General features: G+C 33.3%; 2 protein-coding genes across 2 annotated transcripts in view; both read right to left on the bottom strand.

Annotated features, from left to right (window-relative positions):
* Positions 1-4,824: 4,824 nt before the first annotated feature.
* Positions 4,825-7,413, bottom strand: LOC141315379 (splicing factor 3B subunit 6). The gene is made up of 4 exons (XM_073832707.1): positions 7,273-7,413; positions 6,739-6,857; positions 5,885-6,023; positions 4,825-5,174 (listed from the first exon to the last, which is right to left on the bottom strand). Exons 1-4 carry the CDS (start codon positions 7,300-7,302, stop codon positions 5,085-5,087), a joined length of 378 nt encoding a protein of 125 aa, XP_073688808.1. The 5' UTR covers positions 7,303-7,413; the 3' UTR covers positions 4,825-5,084.
* A 1,962-nt stretch (positions 7,414-9,375) lies between these two features.
* The window catches only part of LOC141315371 (visinin-like protein 1), a 38,409-nt gene continuing 32,874 nt past the window's right edge, over positions 9,376-14,910 (bottom strand). Inside the window, exons 3-4 of the mRNA XM_073832702.1 lie at positions 13,569-13,784; positions 9,376-11,001 (exon numbers count right to left, since the gene is read on the bottom strand). Coding sequence (XP_073688803.1) covers positions 10,804-11,001; positions 13,569-13,784 — 414 coding nt within the window. The 3' untranslated portion in view covers positions 9,376-10,803. The remainder of the gene's footprint in view (positions 11,002-13,568; positions 13,785-14,910) is intronic.

Genomic DNA, 14,910 nt, shown 5'->3' with positions numbered 1-14,910 from the left:
TTTTTTATTGAGCTAAAATTAATGCAACATTTGTAATTGTGAGAATTTTCAGCAAAAAGCTCACTTGGTATATTACTGAACAATGTTATAAATAAACTATACATTTTTAAATTTTTACCTCAGTGTGTTTCTTTAGAGTGCTGTTACATTCATTTGTTTTAAAGTATGTCACAATTAGACCAGAAATACACACATATCCATTATCAATTTCTGTTTACATTGAATGTATTAAAATATGAATCTTTCTTGCCTTTTGATGCTTCGCTCGTTGTTTTTGTCACTTCAGTTTTAATCAGGCGGTTTGTTCGGTCGGGGAAAGTAAAAAAAAAAAACATTTTAAAAGTATCTCGAAGGCTGGCGGTCAGCTAGCTCGACCTATATTAATTATTATTATTGAGAACATTATATACAGAAAAAGGTAGTTTGACCTGTAGCCTATTCTGCTACTGTGATTCTGTCTGAAGACGCAGTAACTTCCACAGAGGGAGGGGAAAAATCTACAGTTGTTAGCAACTGGCCTTAGCCAAGCCCTATATTCAGTTTTTTCAAGCTAAGTATCGCTAAACTTGCACTTACCCAAAGCTAAAAAGTTAAATCCATTTTACTTCTGCTGCGGTACAATCCGAGAGAGACTCGCGCCAATAACAGAAAGCTGATTGGCTATTGCATGTTGGTCTCATTTGTAGTTTAAAAACAGCAAATTATATTTGGAATAGTGAAATAAAGAACTACAACACCACGGAAACAACAAAAAGAGAATTTAAATTAGCTTTAGAGGTAGCGTTACATGGACATCGGAAAAATAAGACCTGTGTAAAATTATTTAAGACCTAGAACAGCGAATTTAAGACTTTTTAAGGCCTAAAATTTTGATTTTTAAATTTTAGACTTTTTAAGACTTTTTAAGACCCCGCGGAAACCCTGTAGTAACGTTAGAACTTGGCTAATAAGTTATAGCGAACGATCCTACTGTCAAACACTAACGTTAGAATACACTTTTTGTACAGGAGAGGTATCCTTATCGTCCCGACTTCGTCCCTTCTGTCTTTTCCTACTCAACCCAGTGTGAAATAAACAAAAGCAATGCAAAACTTAAATATTAGAGGCAAATATTGTCTCTTTAGTTGCTAAGAGGGATTAAATTGCAGGCATAAAAATTCAGAGAATTAATGGCAAGTAATGTCACATCGTGTTTGTAAAGATAATTTGTTAAGATCGTTTTGTTATGTCTGCATTGTGTTGTGAAGCCTGTTGAGGCATGCTATACATGTAATTTGCACTTGACTTGATTTGGGTGTACGATTACCTCTATGGCAAACGGATCTGTCAGAATAACTGTTCATATCGTTGGGTGACAAGCTGTTGTAATAAGCGGTAAACAATTTTTAAAATAACATCTAATCAAATAACCTATAATATTTTAGAATCTAACTGTTTTGTACCGTATCCGTGTAATTTCCTATTCGTAAACGCTATGTCTCCCGGGTTTTCTGCAACCAAGATGCGCGCGCATCCCGGATGTTTACAAACAGATAATTGGTCTATTTGAATAGATTTTAAAATGTAATTAAAAAGCTTTTGGTACATTATATTCAAAAGCTTAGAGTCAGTATACTTTTTTGGGGGGTGGGTGAAACACTTATTTAGCAATTTTTTAAAATTTAAAAAAAAAAAATCAAAAGTAATGATAAAGACATTACGTTACAAAAGATTTCTATTTCAGATAAACACTGTTCTTCTAAACTTTCTATTCATCAAAGGAACCTGAAAACTATTCTACTCAGCTGTTTTCAGCATAATAATAATAACAATAATAATAATGTTTCTTGAGCAGCAAATCAGAATATTAGAAAGATTTCTGAAGGATCATGTGACTGGAGTAATGATGCTAAAACCTCAGCTTTGAAATCACAGGGATAAATTACATTTTAAAATATATTCAAATAGAAAGCAGTTACTTTAATAGTACGAATATTTTACTGTTTTGCCATGCTTTAGACCAAATAAATGTAGGCTTGGTGAGCAGAAGAGACTTCTTAAAAACAAAAGATTAAAAATCTTACTATTCAAAAACTTTTGATTGGCAGTGTATATGTATATAAGAAAGTATGCTTTAATACAACGCACTACAAATTTTACATAAATATTTTATACTGTACAACTTTTATCTTTTACAATGGGAGGAACATTTTAACTTATGAACAGTTAAAATGTTCCTCCCATTGTGCAAAAATGTGTGGAATAATCTGACTTTATCTACTGCTACCACCTCCACCCCAACACATCCCTGTATTCCATCCTATCACCTATAGCACAACTGTACATACATATTTGTCAATTTTTACAAATTATTATTATTATTTTCTATTTTTATTTTTGGTCTATTTATGCTTACATGTGTGTATTTTTTTCTGATTCTCTTATTTTTATTGTCTGTGCGTCTCTGTGTACTGGAAGCTAATAACACTGAAACAAATTCCTCGTATACGCAAGCATACTTGGCAATAAAGCTCTTTCTGATTCTGATTCTGATCTATGGACCATTGAACATGGAATGAAGACATTACCTAGTTATACCTAGTTTACCTCAACATACCAACTAAAGTATAAACGTTAACAGTAAAAAAAAACACACACACACACACACACACACACACACACACACACACACACACACACACACAAGAGAGTGTAATTAGAAATTAGAAAATATGTTGGAGTCCGTCAAATGACTTTTCTCACAGGTGAGATCTGTGAGTTTACAGGCAACAGGTGCAACCTCTGATTGCCAACACATGAAATATACACATAGGATCATTAACTGTTATACAAAGATATATAGTTACTATAATTATGGATTGACTTACATATCAAATACACTGGTCCGTAAAATTAAAATGATAACCTTTACGTACGTCTGTAGCAGTTTTAACAAACCTTTCCCGAAATACTCCCGAAAATCACTTTAGATAACATAGCATCAACACAGTAACTGTATTTAGGCTCTTGCACAACAAAACGCAAACACGTTGACAAAACTTGTAACATTACATTCAATATTCAGCTTAGTAACGTTACTTCAAAAAGTAAAGTAAATTCGATTAAATAAACTCAAAAATAAGCCATTCACAGTTGTGTCTTTCCCTCAACAGCTTGCAAAAGCCTAAAACGAGACATAACCATTTAGACTAATGTCGATCCTTTTAAACAGAACACATTTAAAAAAACAAGGCCTACATGAAACTAACATTTATGACAAACACTCACCACTTCAGAGTATATTCCGCTTTTATTTCAGGGTTGACCAACGACATCTTGGTTTCTTGTCAGCCGTCGAGGAGGATTAATGGCTAATTACCGAAAAATGGATTTTGACCCCGTGATCCTTAAAGTAGTCTTAGCGAACAACTAAGTTTCAGTTACACAAAGTCAGGGAAAACGAACTACGCCTAAACCCGAAAATTAAACGAAGAAATGAAGAGATACGTAACTAGATCCCACAACTACTGGTTTCGCGCCTCGTTCTCGCGCGTTCAGCTGATTGGCTCATTTATGATCAGACGGAAGTTCATTAAAAGACGGAGGCAACAATATTTAACGTCGTTTAACTCAAGACACAATATGTAACAATATATAACGATTAATCCAACTCAAGCTATTGAATTATTAACTATCAAAATAGTGTATTTCTAAAAATATGGAGTTGTTGTTCTCTTCTTCTCATCAAGCCTGCATTTATTTGATTCAAAATACAGCAAAATCAGTAATATTGTGAAGTATTTTTGCTATTTAAAATAACTTCTTTCTATTTGAATACATTTTAAAATGTAATTGAAAAGCTTTTGTAATATTATATTGATCTTGAAAATCTTGGAGTCAGTATACTTTTTTTGAAGGGGGGGGGGGGGGGTTATAGAAACAAGCAAGAATGCTTTAAATTAATAATTAATAAATAATTAATAAATAATGCTTTAAAACTTTCTATTCATCAAATAAAACTTCTACTCAGCTGTTTTTAGCTTAATAATAATAATAATAATAATAATGTTTCTTGAGCAGCAAATCAGAATATTAGATTTCTGAAAGATCATGTGACTGGAGTAATGATGCTAAAAATTCAGTTTAAAATCAAAGGAACACATAACATTTTATAATATATTCAAATACAAAGCAGTTATTTTAAATAGTACAAAAATTTGACTGTTTTTGGCGTGCTTTAGATCAAATAAATGTAGGCTTGGTGAGCAGAAGAGACTTCTTAAAAACAAAAAGTGTTTATGGTAGTGTTTATGTATATAAGAAAGTATGCTTTAGACAGGACAACGTACTACAAATTTTACATAATTATTTTATACTTGACAAACCTATGGACCATTGAACATGGCATTACTTAGTTATAGTTTACCTCAAGCTACCAACTACAGTATAAATGTTAACAGTAAAGAAAAATATATATATATATATCCAAGTGTAATTAGAAATTAGAAAATATTGAATATTTAACTATTAAAATAGTGTATTACTATAAATATGGAGTTATTGTAATCAAATTAATTTAATGTGAAAAAAAAGTTGAATGCATTAATCAGGCTTTTTTTAATTTACTCATATAAATGCAGTTAATGAAAAAAGCAAATACAGAAAAAGGTCTATAATTTAAAAGCGATATATTAACTTGTATGCAATATTATATTGATTATCACTGAATTGTGAATTAAAAAAATAAAATCGTTGAGCATTTTAATTTGTAAAACCTAGCTGATTATAAGCACTGTGTACTCGTTTACGTGTATAATAAAAATGTAAAAATAAGACACCAGGCAGTTATATTAAAAAAGAAAATCACTGATTTAATAAAACAAATGCTGATGAACAAATGCTGTTTTATTCCATATTAACAGTAAACTCATTGAAAAAGACATTAGGTCAATATATAACAAGACTCCAGGCAAAGTAATGAACTGTTCAACAGGTTTTTTTTTTTTTTGTAAAACCAAACATTACTTATTTGAGTAAAGTGAGAAGGTCATGGGTGCAACACAGAATAATAGAACAGTAATGTAAAAAAAAAAAAAAAAAGTTGACTATTTCGGTGGGTCTGTGTTTATCCCGTACTTCTCTTTGAGAAGTTTCAGCTGCTCCTCCTTTTTCTTTGTGTCCATTTTTTGGAAAGCCTTGGAAAAAGAACAGAGGTAACTTTAGAGTTTTGTATCACACTTAATGAAATTAACTTTAAAAATGGAAGTGTTAATTTAAAAAAATGAACAGTTGGAGAATAGTCAAAAGTCACTGCCGGTTTTCATTGTATGGAGAAGAAAGTTTTGGACATTCTGCATAATATCTCTGAACACTTATAAATTATAAGTGACCCTGGACCACAAAACCAGTCTTAAGTAGCATGGGCATATTTGTAGCAAGAGCCAACAATACACTGTATGGGCCAAAATTATAGATTTTTCTTTTATGCCAAAAATCATTAGGATATTAAGTAAAGATCACATTTCATGAAGACATTTTGAACATTTCTTACCGTAAATATATCAAAACTTAATTTTTGATTAGTAATATGCATTTCTAAGAACTTCATTTGGACATCTTTAAAGGTGATTTTCTCAGTATTTTGAATTTTTTGCACCCTCAGGTTCCAGATTACCAAATAGTTGTAGCTCAGCCAAATACTGCCCTATCCTAAAAAATCATGCATCAATGGAAAGCTTATTTATTCAGATTTCAGATGATGTATAAATCTCAATTTCAAAAAATTGAGCCTTATGACTGGTTTTGTGGTCCAGGGTCACATAAGTGTTCAAAACAGAATTAAAAGCATTTAAATTCCACACACGTAAGTTAGTGTTTGAATCAAAGCCAAATCAGTTAAACTCACCCTGTTTGCATTATAGTACAACACAACTAAGTATCTGTTGCAGACGTTGAATCCAGAAAGGTGATCACAGGCATTTTTGGCATCGAAGATGTCTTCATATACGACATAGGCTGTTCCTCTCGTCTCTGGCGTGTTTCCGCTAAAACAATCACAGAACAATCAGTTACTCAGGTTATGAAAATATATGTGATTAATGGCACATAATAAGAGTGTTTTCACAATGCAGCAGCAATCGGCCATATTATTGGCACTGAACGTAAACAATGCCACTGAACTGAATCGAACTCGCAAATTTTGCTGATTATTACTGCTGAAAATAATCAATTATTGTCATGTTTTGGACTATAAAAACATTTGGGGATTTGGCCCGGGAAAAACATTTGGAATACTATAGACTGCCAAAAGTTATAACGAATCAAGGAGAAGAGTGCAAAAAAACTGTCTGAGGAACAAAAGGCGTTTGTTTTTGGTCAAACTGTAACAGGATTTCCAGTTCAAGAATCTTGACAACATTTGTGTTTGTTCTTATCATTCACAGCCAGGTAGGTGAAATATTAGACTAATTCATAATTAACTTTAGTTTGTCAAAATATTGCACCCTTTCCTGCTTACTAAGTCCTTCTCTGTATGGATTTAGCACACGTTTTTTCCCCTGTGGTTTAGACAGCATACATTAGCAGAACAACATCTTCAGTAGTACATTAATGTGCAATCCATGCTGTTGTTTACATCCCAGTATCTCCACTATGGTCGTGTATCCGGGTAACTGACCAAACCGTGACTTAAGTGCAAACCCTCTATTATATTAACCCTCTATTAAACCCTATTATAGTATGTAAACATGTGATACTCACACTCTGATTTGACGAATTGGCCCATACTTTCCAAAGATGTCGTACATCTCCTCTGCGGTGATCTTGTATGGAAGGTTACGAATATACAATATCCTGTTCACCTCTGGAGGTAAACGAATCTGAAACATGCCAGCAAAGAGAAACATTAACATACAAATACATAAAATGTTATCGTTTCAGATTATTAAAACAAACCACACAGCCATTTAAAGAACTGTAACGTCTTCAAACGTTTTGAATGACAATTATGAAAAACTATTCATGAAATCCAGTGTGTTTTGACCACATTTCTATATTAAGCGAAGCCATTCGAGGCCTAAATAAGTCTAATCTTAAAAAAAATAAATCAGGAAATATTTATTTTTAACACACAACTAGCAATAAAGTTTACTTGTTTGTTTAAAGATAATTGATCACATTTATACCAGGAAAAACAACAATAAACATCGATCTCCAATGTACTGATTAGCCATTTTGAGCCCAAGACTATCAGCTTAACGATCATTTGAACATTTGAACAAAATCTGGACTTACATTCGCGCGTTTAGCTGCTTGCATCGCCATGGCTGGATCTTTTTAAAGGAAAAACTCAAACTTTACAACAAAAAACTTATATCAGTTGTAATCTGTAGCAGCTAGCACAGGCTAAGCAGCTGCGCACTTTGAGATGTTCGATGGCGCAGTGCGATGACGTATTTCCGGTACGGCTGTGGTCAGGTTTCTTGAGGTGACGTCAAGCGGAGATTCCACTCATGTTTTATTATAAAAATCTCTTCAGCTTATAAAGAATAAAAAAAAACTAAGACTCCTGAAATATTATACAGAGGTATTTAAAGAAAACCCGTATATTTTGATGCGTTTGTTTCAATTTCTTTGTAATGTCATTGTAATATCATTCACATTCTGGTGGGGTTTTTTTTGTATCAATGTTTATTTACTATGTGTATACGTTTGTGTTTGTCATTAATGTTTAATTTAAAATTATTGGTCATTATTTTATGGATTTGTATGTGATCCATTGGCAATGTTCTTTTTGTACTATCTGTTCAAGCATTGATAAAGGAAATTAAAAAAAAAAAAAAAAGTTCTATTCCTGTAGGGGTTTTGTCTGTTCTGTCCTTTTTGTATCTGTTTAATAGTTGCATAATAAAAATATATATTATATTATTATGATAATTATATTATAAAATATTAGATAGACACAAGCTGTTCTTTTTAGTGCCCCTAGCAGAACGGGAGATAATAATTGTCCTTATAAACAATTATATTAGATCGATTTTTTGTTTGTTTGTTTATTTACCAAAATATGTTTTGAGTCGTTTAAGGATGTTATTTAATTTCTATCGTGAACCAAACAAGAAATTAGTACTTTATTATTAATCTTGTATTGTTCCTTGCCAAATCTTTTATTAATCGTAGTAAATTCAGTCAACAAAAGCGTTTTACTGCTATATATCCAAGCTATTTCCATTGGCAATGTTCTTTTTGTACTATCTGTTCAAGCATTGATAAAGGAAATTAAAAAAAAAAAAAAAGTTCTATTCCTGTAGGGGTTTTGTCTGTTCTGTCCTTTTTGTATCTGTTTAATAGTTGCATAATAAAAATATATATTATATTATTATGATAATTATATTATAAAATATTAGATAGACACAAGCTGTTCTTTTTAGTGCCCCTAGCAGAACGGGAGATAATAATTGTCCTTATAAACAATTATATTAGATCGATTTTTTGTTTGTTTGTTTATTTACCAAAATATGTTTTGAGTCGTTTAAGGATGTTATTTAATTTCTATCGTGAACCAAACAAGAAATTAGTACTTTATTATTAATCTTGTATTGTTCCTTGCCAAATCTTTTATTAATCGTAGTAAATTCAGTCAACAAAAGCGTTTTACTGCTATATATCCAAGCTATTTCTTCCTCAAGTACAATTTCTTAAGACGATACATCTGTGTTGCCTTTTTATTTTGTTATAAAATTCAATATATTTTGGAGAGATATATTTTATTTTATATTGTGTTTAATGTACTGTATTAAGTCTGTACATTTTCATTTATTATTGGCAATATAAAAAATCTCAATTAAGAGAAAACTATTATACAAATATTCAATACTTACCAATGAACGGAACAATGCATCCAACTGATCGGCAAACAAACAATTAAAAAAAAAAAATCGTCGTGAAGCTTTCAATATTTACCCGCTCATGTCCCACGAAGTCAACACTTTGATGCCATCTAACGGGCGTCTTGTGTTATTACAGTTTACATTTGCTGTCCATAATAAATATGGGTCATTCCTGTTATGCAGGAACTTCGATGCCACCATTATATACGTCCTAATATATTGGATGTTTTCTTATAATAAATATAAATATATAAATCCACAGACACTTCAAACATAAAAAAACTGATAGTTTCTGAATATTCCAAGTGTTTTACTTTCTCTAATTAATTTTGAGGGATTACTTTCTTTACATTTCCCTTGAATTACAGCATAATTCTAAAAAATAATATTAAAAATGCTCATATTAGTCCCGATATGTGCTGATTAACAAATAATATTGTAATTGCATGTAATACATTCTGACAGCCAAATTCCTTTCAAATCAAACTCTGACATTGAGGAAAAAAAATCCCATATACTCTTTTATTAGTTTAAACCACAACACAAGGAGTAGTGCAGCCATGGCATCAGGGGCACAATACATGCTACATGTACAAAATAACTTTTAAATTGGAAAAGTTTGCCATTGCATGAATTTGGTGCGGTGCCTACGTAGGTAAACATTACAATGACAAAGGTTATGCTTGTGTAAAGCTCTTGACACTGGCAGAATGTTCTTTCAAATGGAGCACAGAAATGTGCGTATTTAGAAATCGAGTCGGTGCTCAAAATGTGCAGTTGGTGCAAATGTCTGGATTTAAAAAGTAATAACCTCAGGGTTAACCTTTAAAACCTCAGTTGGACTTCTCCTTTAAGAGTAGCATGTAATAAAAAGTAGGAATAAATACAGTCTTGGACATTTTAGCTGTCAAGGACAGGTACATTTTTGAGGCAAAATCATTATTGTACATGACTTTGAACCTAAAAATGATCTTCGTAAATTCATTCCATGCTCAGGCCCCACATATCTCCACACTGATATGCAATTTATCACATTTGATGACATTCAGAAACTGCACAGCTTGTAGGTTTAATATGGGAATACTCAGTCTCTGGATTCTTCTCACGGATTACATTCGGCCACTTCGAATCCCTCTCATGTGATGTACACGCTAGACACAGAAGGTGTAGTAAACGAGCCTTTTCCCATCAATGCATCACAGATCTTTGCCAGACCGATGAATTATCCATCTAATTCTATTTAACATCTCAAATGTTTCTTTTGAATAAGGCTTGGTATCATTCTTTATGCAGGATGCAAATGAGGGAAGTACTTTTAAGGCAAACCTAATGGCATGCAAATAAACTACATTTATATTCACCAACAGTACAAGCACATTTGAAGGGAAAAGTTGGATGGACATGAGCTTATCTTTTTGTCCATCCAGACAAGAGTGGGTAAATCCGGAACAGTTACGATTACCATAAGAATCGGTTCGGTTGACATTACGCAGTATATGGTACACATAGCTAGCATCAGTACAATAAATAGTAGCTCGATTTAATACAGCACATCAAAGATGCGCAAGCTCCAGTGGATTCAGAAGGTACTTTGCACACTCTTCACATTTTGGCAGTTAATTTCGACAACTCAATATATATGTATATTAATATTCATATAATCTATTTGTGCATGGCATGGTCTGTATGTGTGTAGGCATCTGCAACGTATGCATGTATGTGTGTTTGTGTCAGTGTATGTGTGTGCCAAGGTGTTCGTGTGGGTGCGTATGTGAAATTCGTTAGCAAAGAACATTCTCATGCACACAAGTGTTTCAAACACAGGAAGCGGATTCATTGAAAGGTAGTCCAAGCAATTTTTTTATCAGTGGAAATAGCTGCAAACTGAATGGAACATTAATCATTTGTGCAGTCCCTGGCTCTTTTTTCGAGACGCTCATTTTTGCAGGTCACACTGCAGCAGTAATACAATGGAAGGGTCGCTCTTTGCTGCTTCTTTGAACTCTTCCAATGAGATCTGGTCGTCGTTGTTCTTATCCATCTTACTGAAGATCTTGTCGACCCGCTGCTCGGGCGTCAGGCCGTCCTCGTTCATCTTCATCATGATAACAGTCCCCACCATCTTGTAGATTGCCTTTAAATGAGAAAAGCAGAACAAGTTGGGTTACAATCTTTCGTAGAGTAAAAGGCACACTGAGGCAACATTATTCAAATCCTACTCTATTTTCTGTCAACTCCTTCTCTGGCCATAAGGGGGCGACTCACTCCATATATACAGTAGAACTTCTAGGGAGGCATCAAGATGACAAATTGAAAATCCTGTAATTAATTACTCACCCTCATGTCATTTCAAATCTGTAAGATTTGATTGTGTTCATTTTCAAAACACAAGTTATTATATTTCTGAGCCTGCATAAACAGCAATGCTACTACCATGTTCAAGGCCCGGAAAGGTAGTTAGGACATTGTTACAGTAGTCCATAAATAGTCCATGTGACATCAGTGGTTCGACCGTAATGTTATGAAGCTACGAGAATACTTTTTGTAAGCAAAGAAAACAAAAATAATGACTTTATTCAACTATTTCTTCTCTTCCATGTCAGGAGTGGCGCTTTAACGTCCATCTCTCGAAGTTCATCGCCTGTATATTCTGGTTTAAATAAGTAAGGCTGAGCAAAAAATTGTAAGTCATCCTCTTTGTCAAAATCTTTTTTCCGAAGACCGTTTTATGTACAGTGTGTCTTCCTCTGCTTGTAAAATTCTACGTCAGAACGTTGGCTCCTGCGACAACAACATGCATGCGTTGTGGTACTGTCATGAACGTGCATCGTAGACTTAGACGGAAGAGAAGAAACTGTTGAATAAAGTTGCTGTTTTTCTTAAAATTAAAGTTGAACCACTGTGACACCACATGTCACATGGACTTTATCGATGTCCTTACTACCTGTCTAGGCCTTGAACATGGTAGTTGCTGTCTATGCAGAGTCAGAAAGCCTTCAGATTTCAGCAAAATGTCTTAATTTGTGTTCTTATAGGTTTGGAAAGACATTGGGGTAAGTAAATAATGACAGAATTTTCATGGGTGAACTATCCATTTAAAATCAGACAAAACAAGCATTAAAATAATCAAAAACAACTAACAATCAAGGATTCCTAGATTCTAAACCCAATTTTAAAAGTTAGATTTCTACATCTGGAAAAGTCATGTAAATTCTAAAGTAAGTTCTAAAATATTTTATTGGGTAGAAACTGCGAACATGTACAATGTATTTAAAAAAATCCTTAATCCTTATTCACTAAATCACAAAAACTGGAAAAATCCGTTGAAGTTGAAACAATTTATGAAATAAGAATTCTTTTTAGCTATTTATTAGGGATGTAACAATATCAAAATCTCACAATACGATAACATTGCGATATGTGACCCTGGACCACAAAACCTGTCATAAGTAGCATGGGTATATTTGTAGCAATAGCCAAAAATACATTGTATGGGTCAAAATTATCGATTTTTCTTTTATGCCAAAAATCATTAGCATATTAAGTAAAGATCATGTTCCATGAAGATATTTTGTAAATTTTCTACCATAAATATATAAAAACTTGATTTTTGATTAGTAATATGCATTGCTAAGAACTTCATTTGGACAACTTTTAAGTTTTAAGTTTAATTTTCTCAATATTTAGGTTTTTTTGCACCCTCAGATTCCAGGTTTTCAAATAGTTGTATCTCAGACAAACATTGTCCTATTTTAACAAACAATATATCAATGGAAAGCTTATTTACTCAGCTTTCAGATGACGTAAGAATCTCAATTTCGACAAATTTACACTTATGACTGGTTTTGTGGTCCAGGGTCACAAATGAGGTTCAGGATACAATATTTATTCCAATATTAAAAAAAAAAAAAAAGACAAATGAAGAAAAAAAATAATATTTTGTACATTAAAGTTGAATTATTCTATCTAATGCTCCTTGACATATCAAAATTAAGAGCTCCAACCCATGATCTTAACTATGTAAACTTAAGTCAGAAAAAGTCACTTGTGACTTGTACCTGAATCACTGTAAAATAAAAGAAAATGAATATTTCATAGGTATATTATTTTTGCTTTACACTACAGTAGGAATCTTACAATACTTATTTCCTAATTTCACTTGAAAGAGATATTTAGAATTTAGACTGCAGTAACGTTACCCATTTAAACCGCTAGCTATCAGCAATTCATATACTGCACTTTTAAGCTTTTATTTTGACGGAAATGGCAGTAGCGCTTTTATTATGAAGGAAAACTCCAGCTTCATTGAAAACAGGCTTACAAAAATGCGTCTCACTACAAATTTAGTGAAATGCTGTAATCATCTGCCGTGAAAATAAAGCATAATTGGTGGCTGCTGCATTCCCAAATGTGTGCTAAACTCACAGCACATGCAATAAATGAGTTCACTGCATTGACTGTGAATTGAGCCGTTCTGAGGTGCGGAAAACACAGAATCACGAGCTGATCGCCTGAACGAAATGCATGCTTTGCTTTAAAAAGCAGCGGAAACAGACTCGATGAAGGGTTTAAGCCATATCGTGCTTTCGGTTTTAGTTTGTTTGACAATAAGAAGTTTAAATATATTTTTAAAAACTACATTTTTGTAGTTACATTTCTATTATTTTTCATTACTACAGGAGAACAGACTGAATCCAGTACCTCAATGATCTCAAGCATCTCAACTCGTGTGATTTTGCCATCTCCATCCAGGTCGTACATGTTAAAGGCCCAGTTGAGTTTCTGTTCGAAGCTGCCTCGTGATGTGATGGACAGGGCACAGATGAACTCTCTGAAGTCGATGGTGCCATCTCCATTCTTGTCGAAGGTTCTGAAAGCATGCTGAGCAAACTTTGAGGCATCACCATAAGGGAAAAACTGAAAAAGAGGAAAACAACTCAATTAATCAATGTATAATCAATATGGTTTTTATTGGTGATTTATTTCTTGTTAGTCATGTTAGTATGCCTTGAAAATAGCAAAAGCCTGGTCCTTGACAAAAGACAATTAAAAATCTAAATCAATTTCAAGCTACCCCTCATGGCCAAACTCTCAATTCTTAAAAAAAAAAAAAAAAAAAGATTCTGTCATTAATTACTCGTCCTCATGTCGTTCCAAACCCGTCAGACCTTTGTTCATCTTCAGAACACAAATTAAGATATTTCTTTTGAGCTTTCTGATTCTGCATAGAAAGCAATGCAACTACCACGTTCAAGGCCCAGAAAGGTACTAAAGGCATCATTAAAATAGATCATGTGACATTAGTGGTTCAACCGTAATGTTATGAAGCTACAAGAATGCTTTTTGTGCCCAAAGAAAACAAAAATCCCAACTTTATCCAACAATTTCTTCTCTTCCATGTCAGGCTGTAATAAGAAATTGATCAAATAAAGTCGCTAATTTTGTTTTCAAGGAAAGATGTTACATGGGCTATTTTAAAGATCTCCTTACTACCTTTCTTGGCCATAAAACGTTTCAGTTTGTTTGTGTTCTAAAGATGAACGAAGGTCTTACAGGTTTGGAACAACATGAGGGTGAGTAATTAACAAAAGAATTTTCATTTCTGGGTAAACTTTCTCATTAAGTCCCTGAGCTTGACCAAATTGTAGTAAATTGATCAAAATTGACATTAAAGACATTTAAATTTCAAATAAATGGAAATATCTTTCAAAAACATCCAGAAATCATCAAACTTTTCAACTGTAATGCGTATGTTTTTTGTTCTTTTCTCTCACGTGAAAAACCTGCTTCATTTTAGTGCTGCAGGGCTTTTCAACTATCATTTGGTTGCATCAAGCTAGAAACAGGAACTTCACAGATAGCACTATGAATGCAGAAGATTTTAGTGGTGGTTGGGTGAGCATATGTATGCGTGTGTTAACTAAGACCATCAACGCCCAGCGCAGTGCCTGCCTCTTTGCAGAAGAGGGCTGCAATGCGGACGTGAGCAGTGTAATCGGTCTGTGCCGCTACGAGAGCAGCACACAGCTCCTCTTTGAAGGGG

This window comes from Garra rufa, unplaced genomic scaffold, assembly GCF_049309525.1.
Source record: "Garra rufa unplaced genomic scaffold, GarRuf1.0 hap1_unplaced_025, whole genome shotgun sequence".
Lineage (NCBI taxonomy): Eukaryota > Metazoa > Chordata > Actinopteri > Cypriniformes > Cyprinidae > Garra > Garra rufa.
The sequence above is the reverse complement of the archived record's forward strand: the minus strand, read 5'-3'. Positions and strand labels throughout refer to the sequence as shown.

What these genes read in the sequence shown, in the direction of transcription:
- LOC141315379 (XM_073832707.1), bottom strand. Translation starts at nt 7,302, where the DNA reads ATGGCGATGCAAGCAGCTAAACGCGCGAAT. An exon ending in CCAATTCGTCAAATCAGAGT is followed by an intron (nt 6,024 to 6,738) that starts GTGAGTATCACA and finishes TGATTGTTTTAG; the next exon opens with CGGAAACACGCCAGAGACGA. An exon ending in TGTACTATAATGCAAACAGG is followed by an intron (nt 5,175 to 5,884) that starts GTGAGTTTAACT and finishes TCTTTTTCCAAG; the next exon opens with GCTTTCCAAAAAATGGACAC.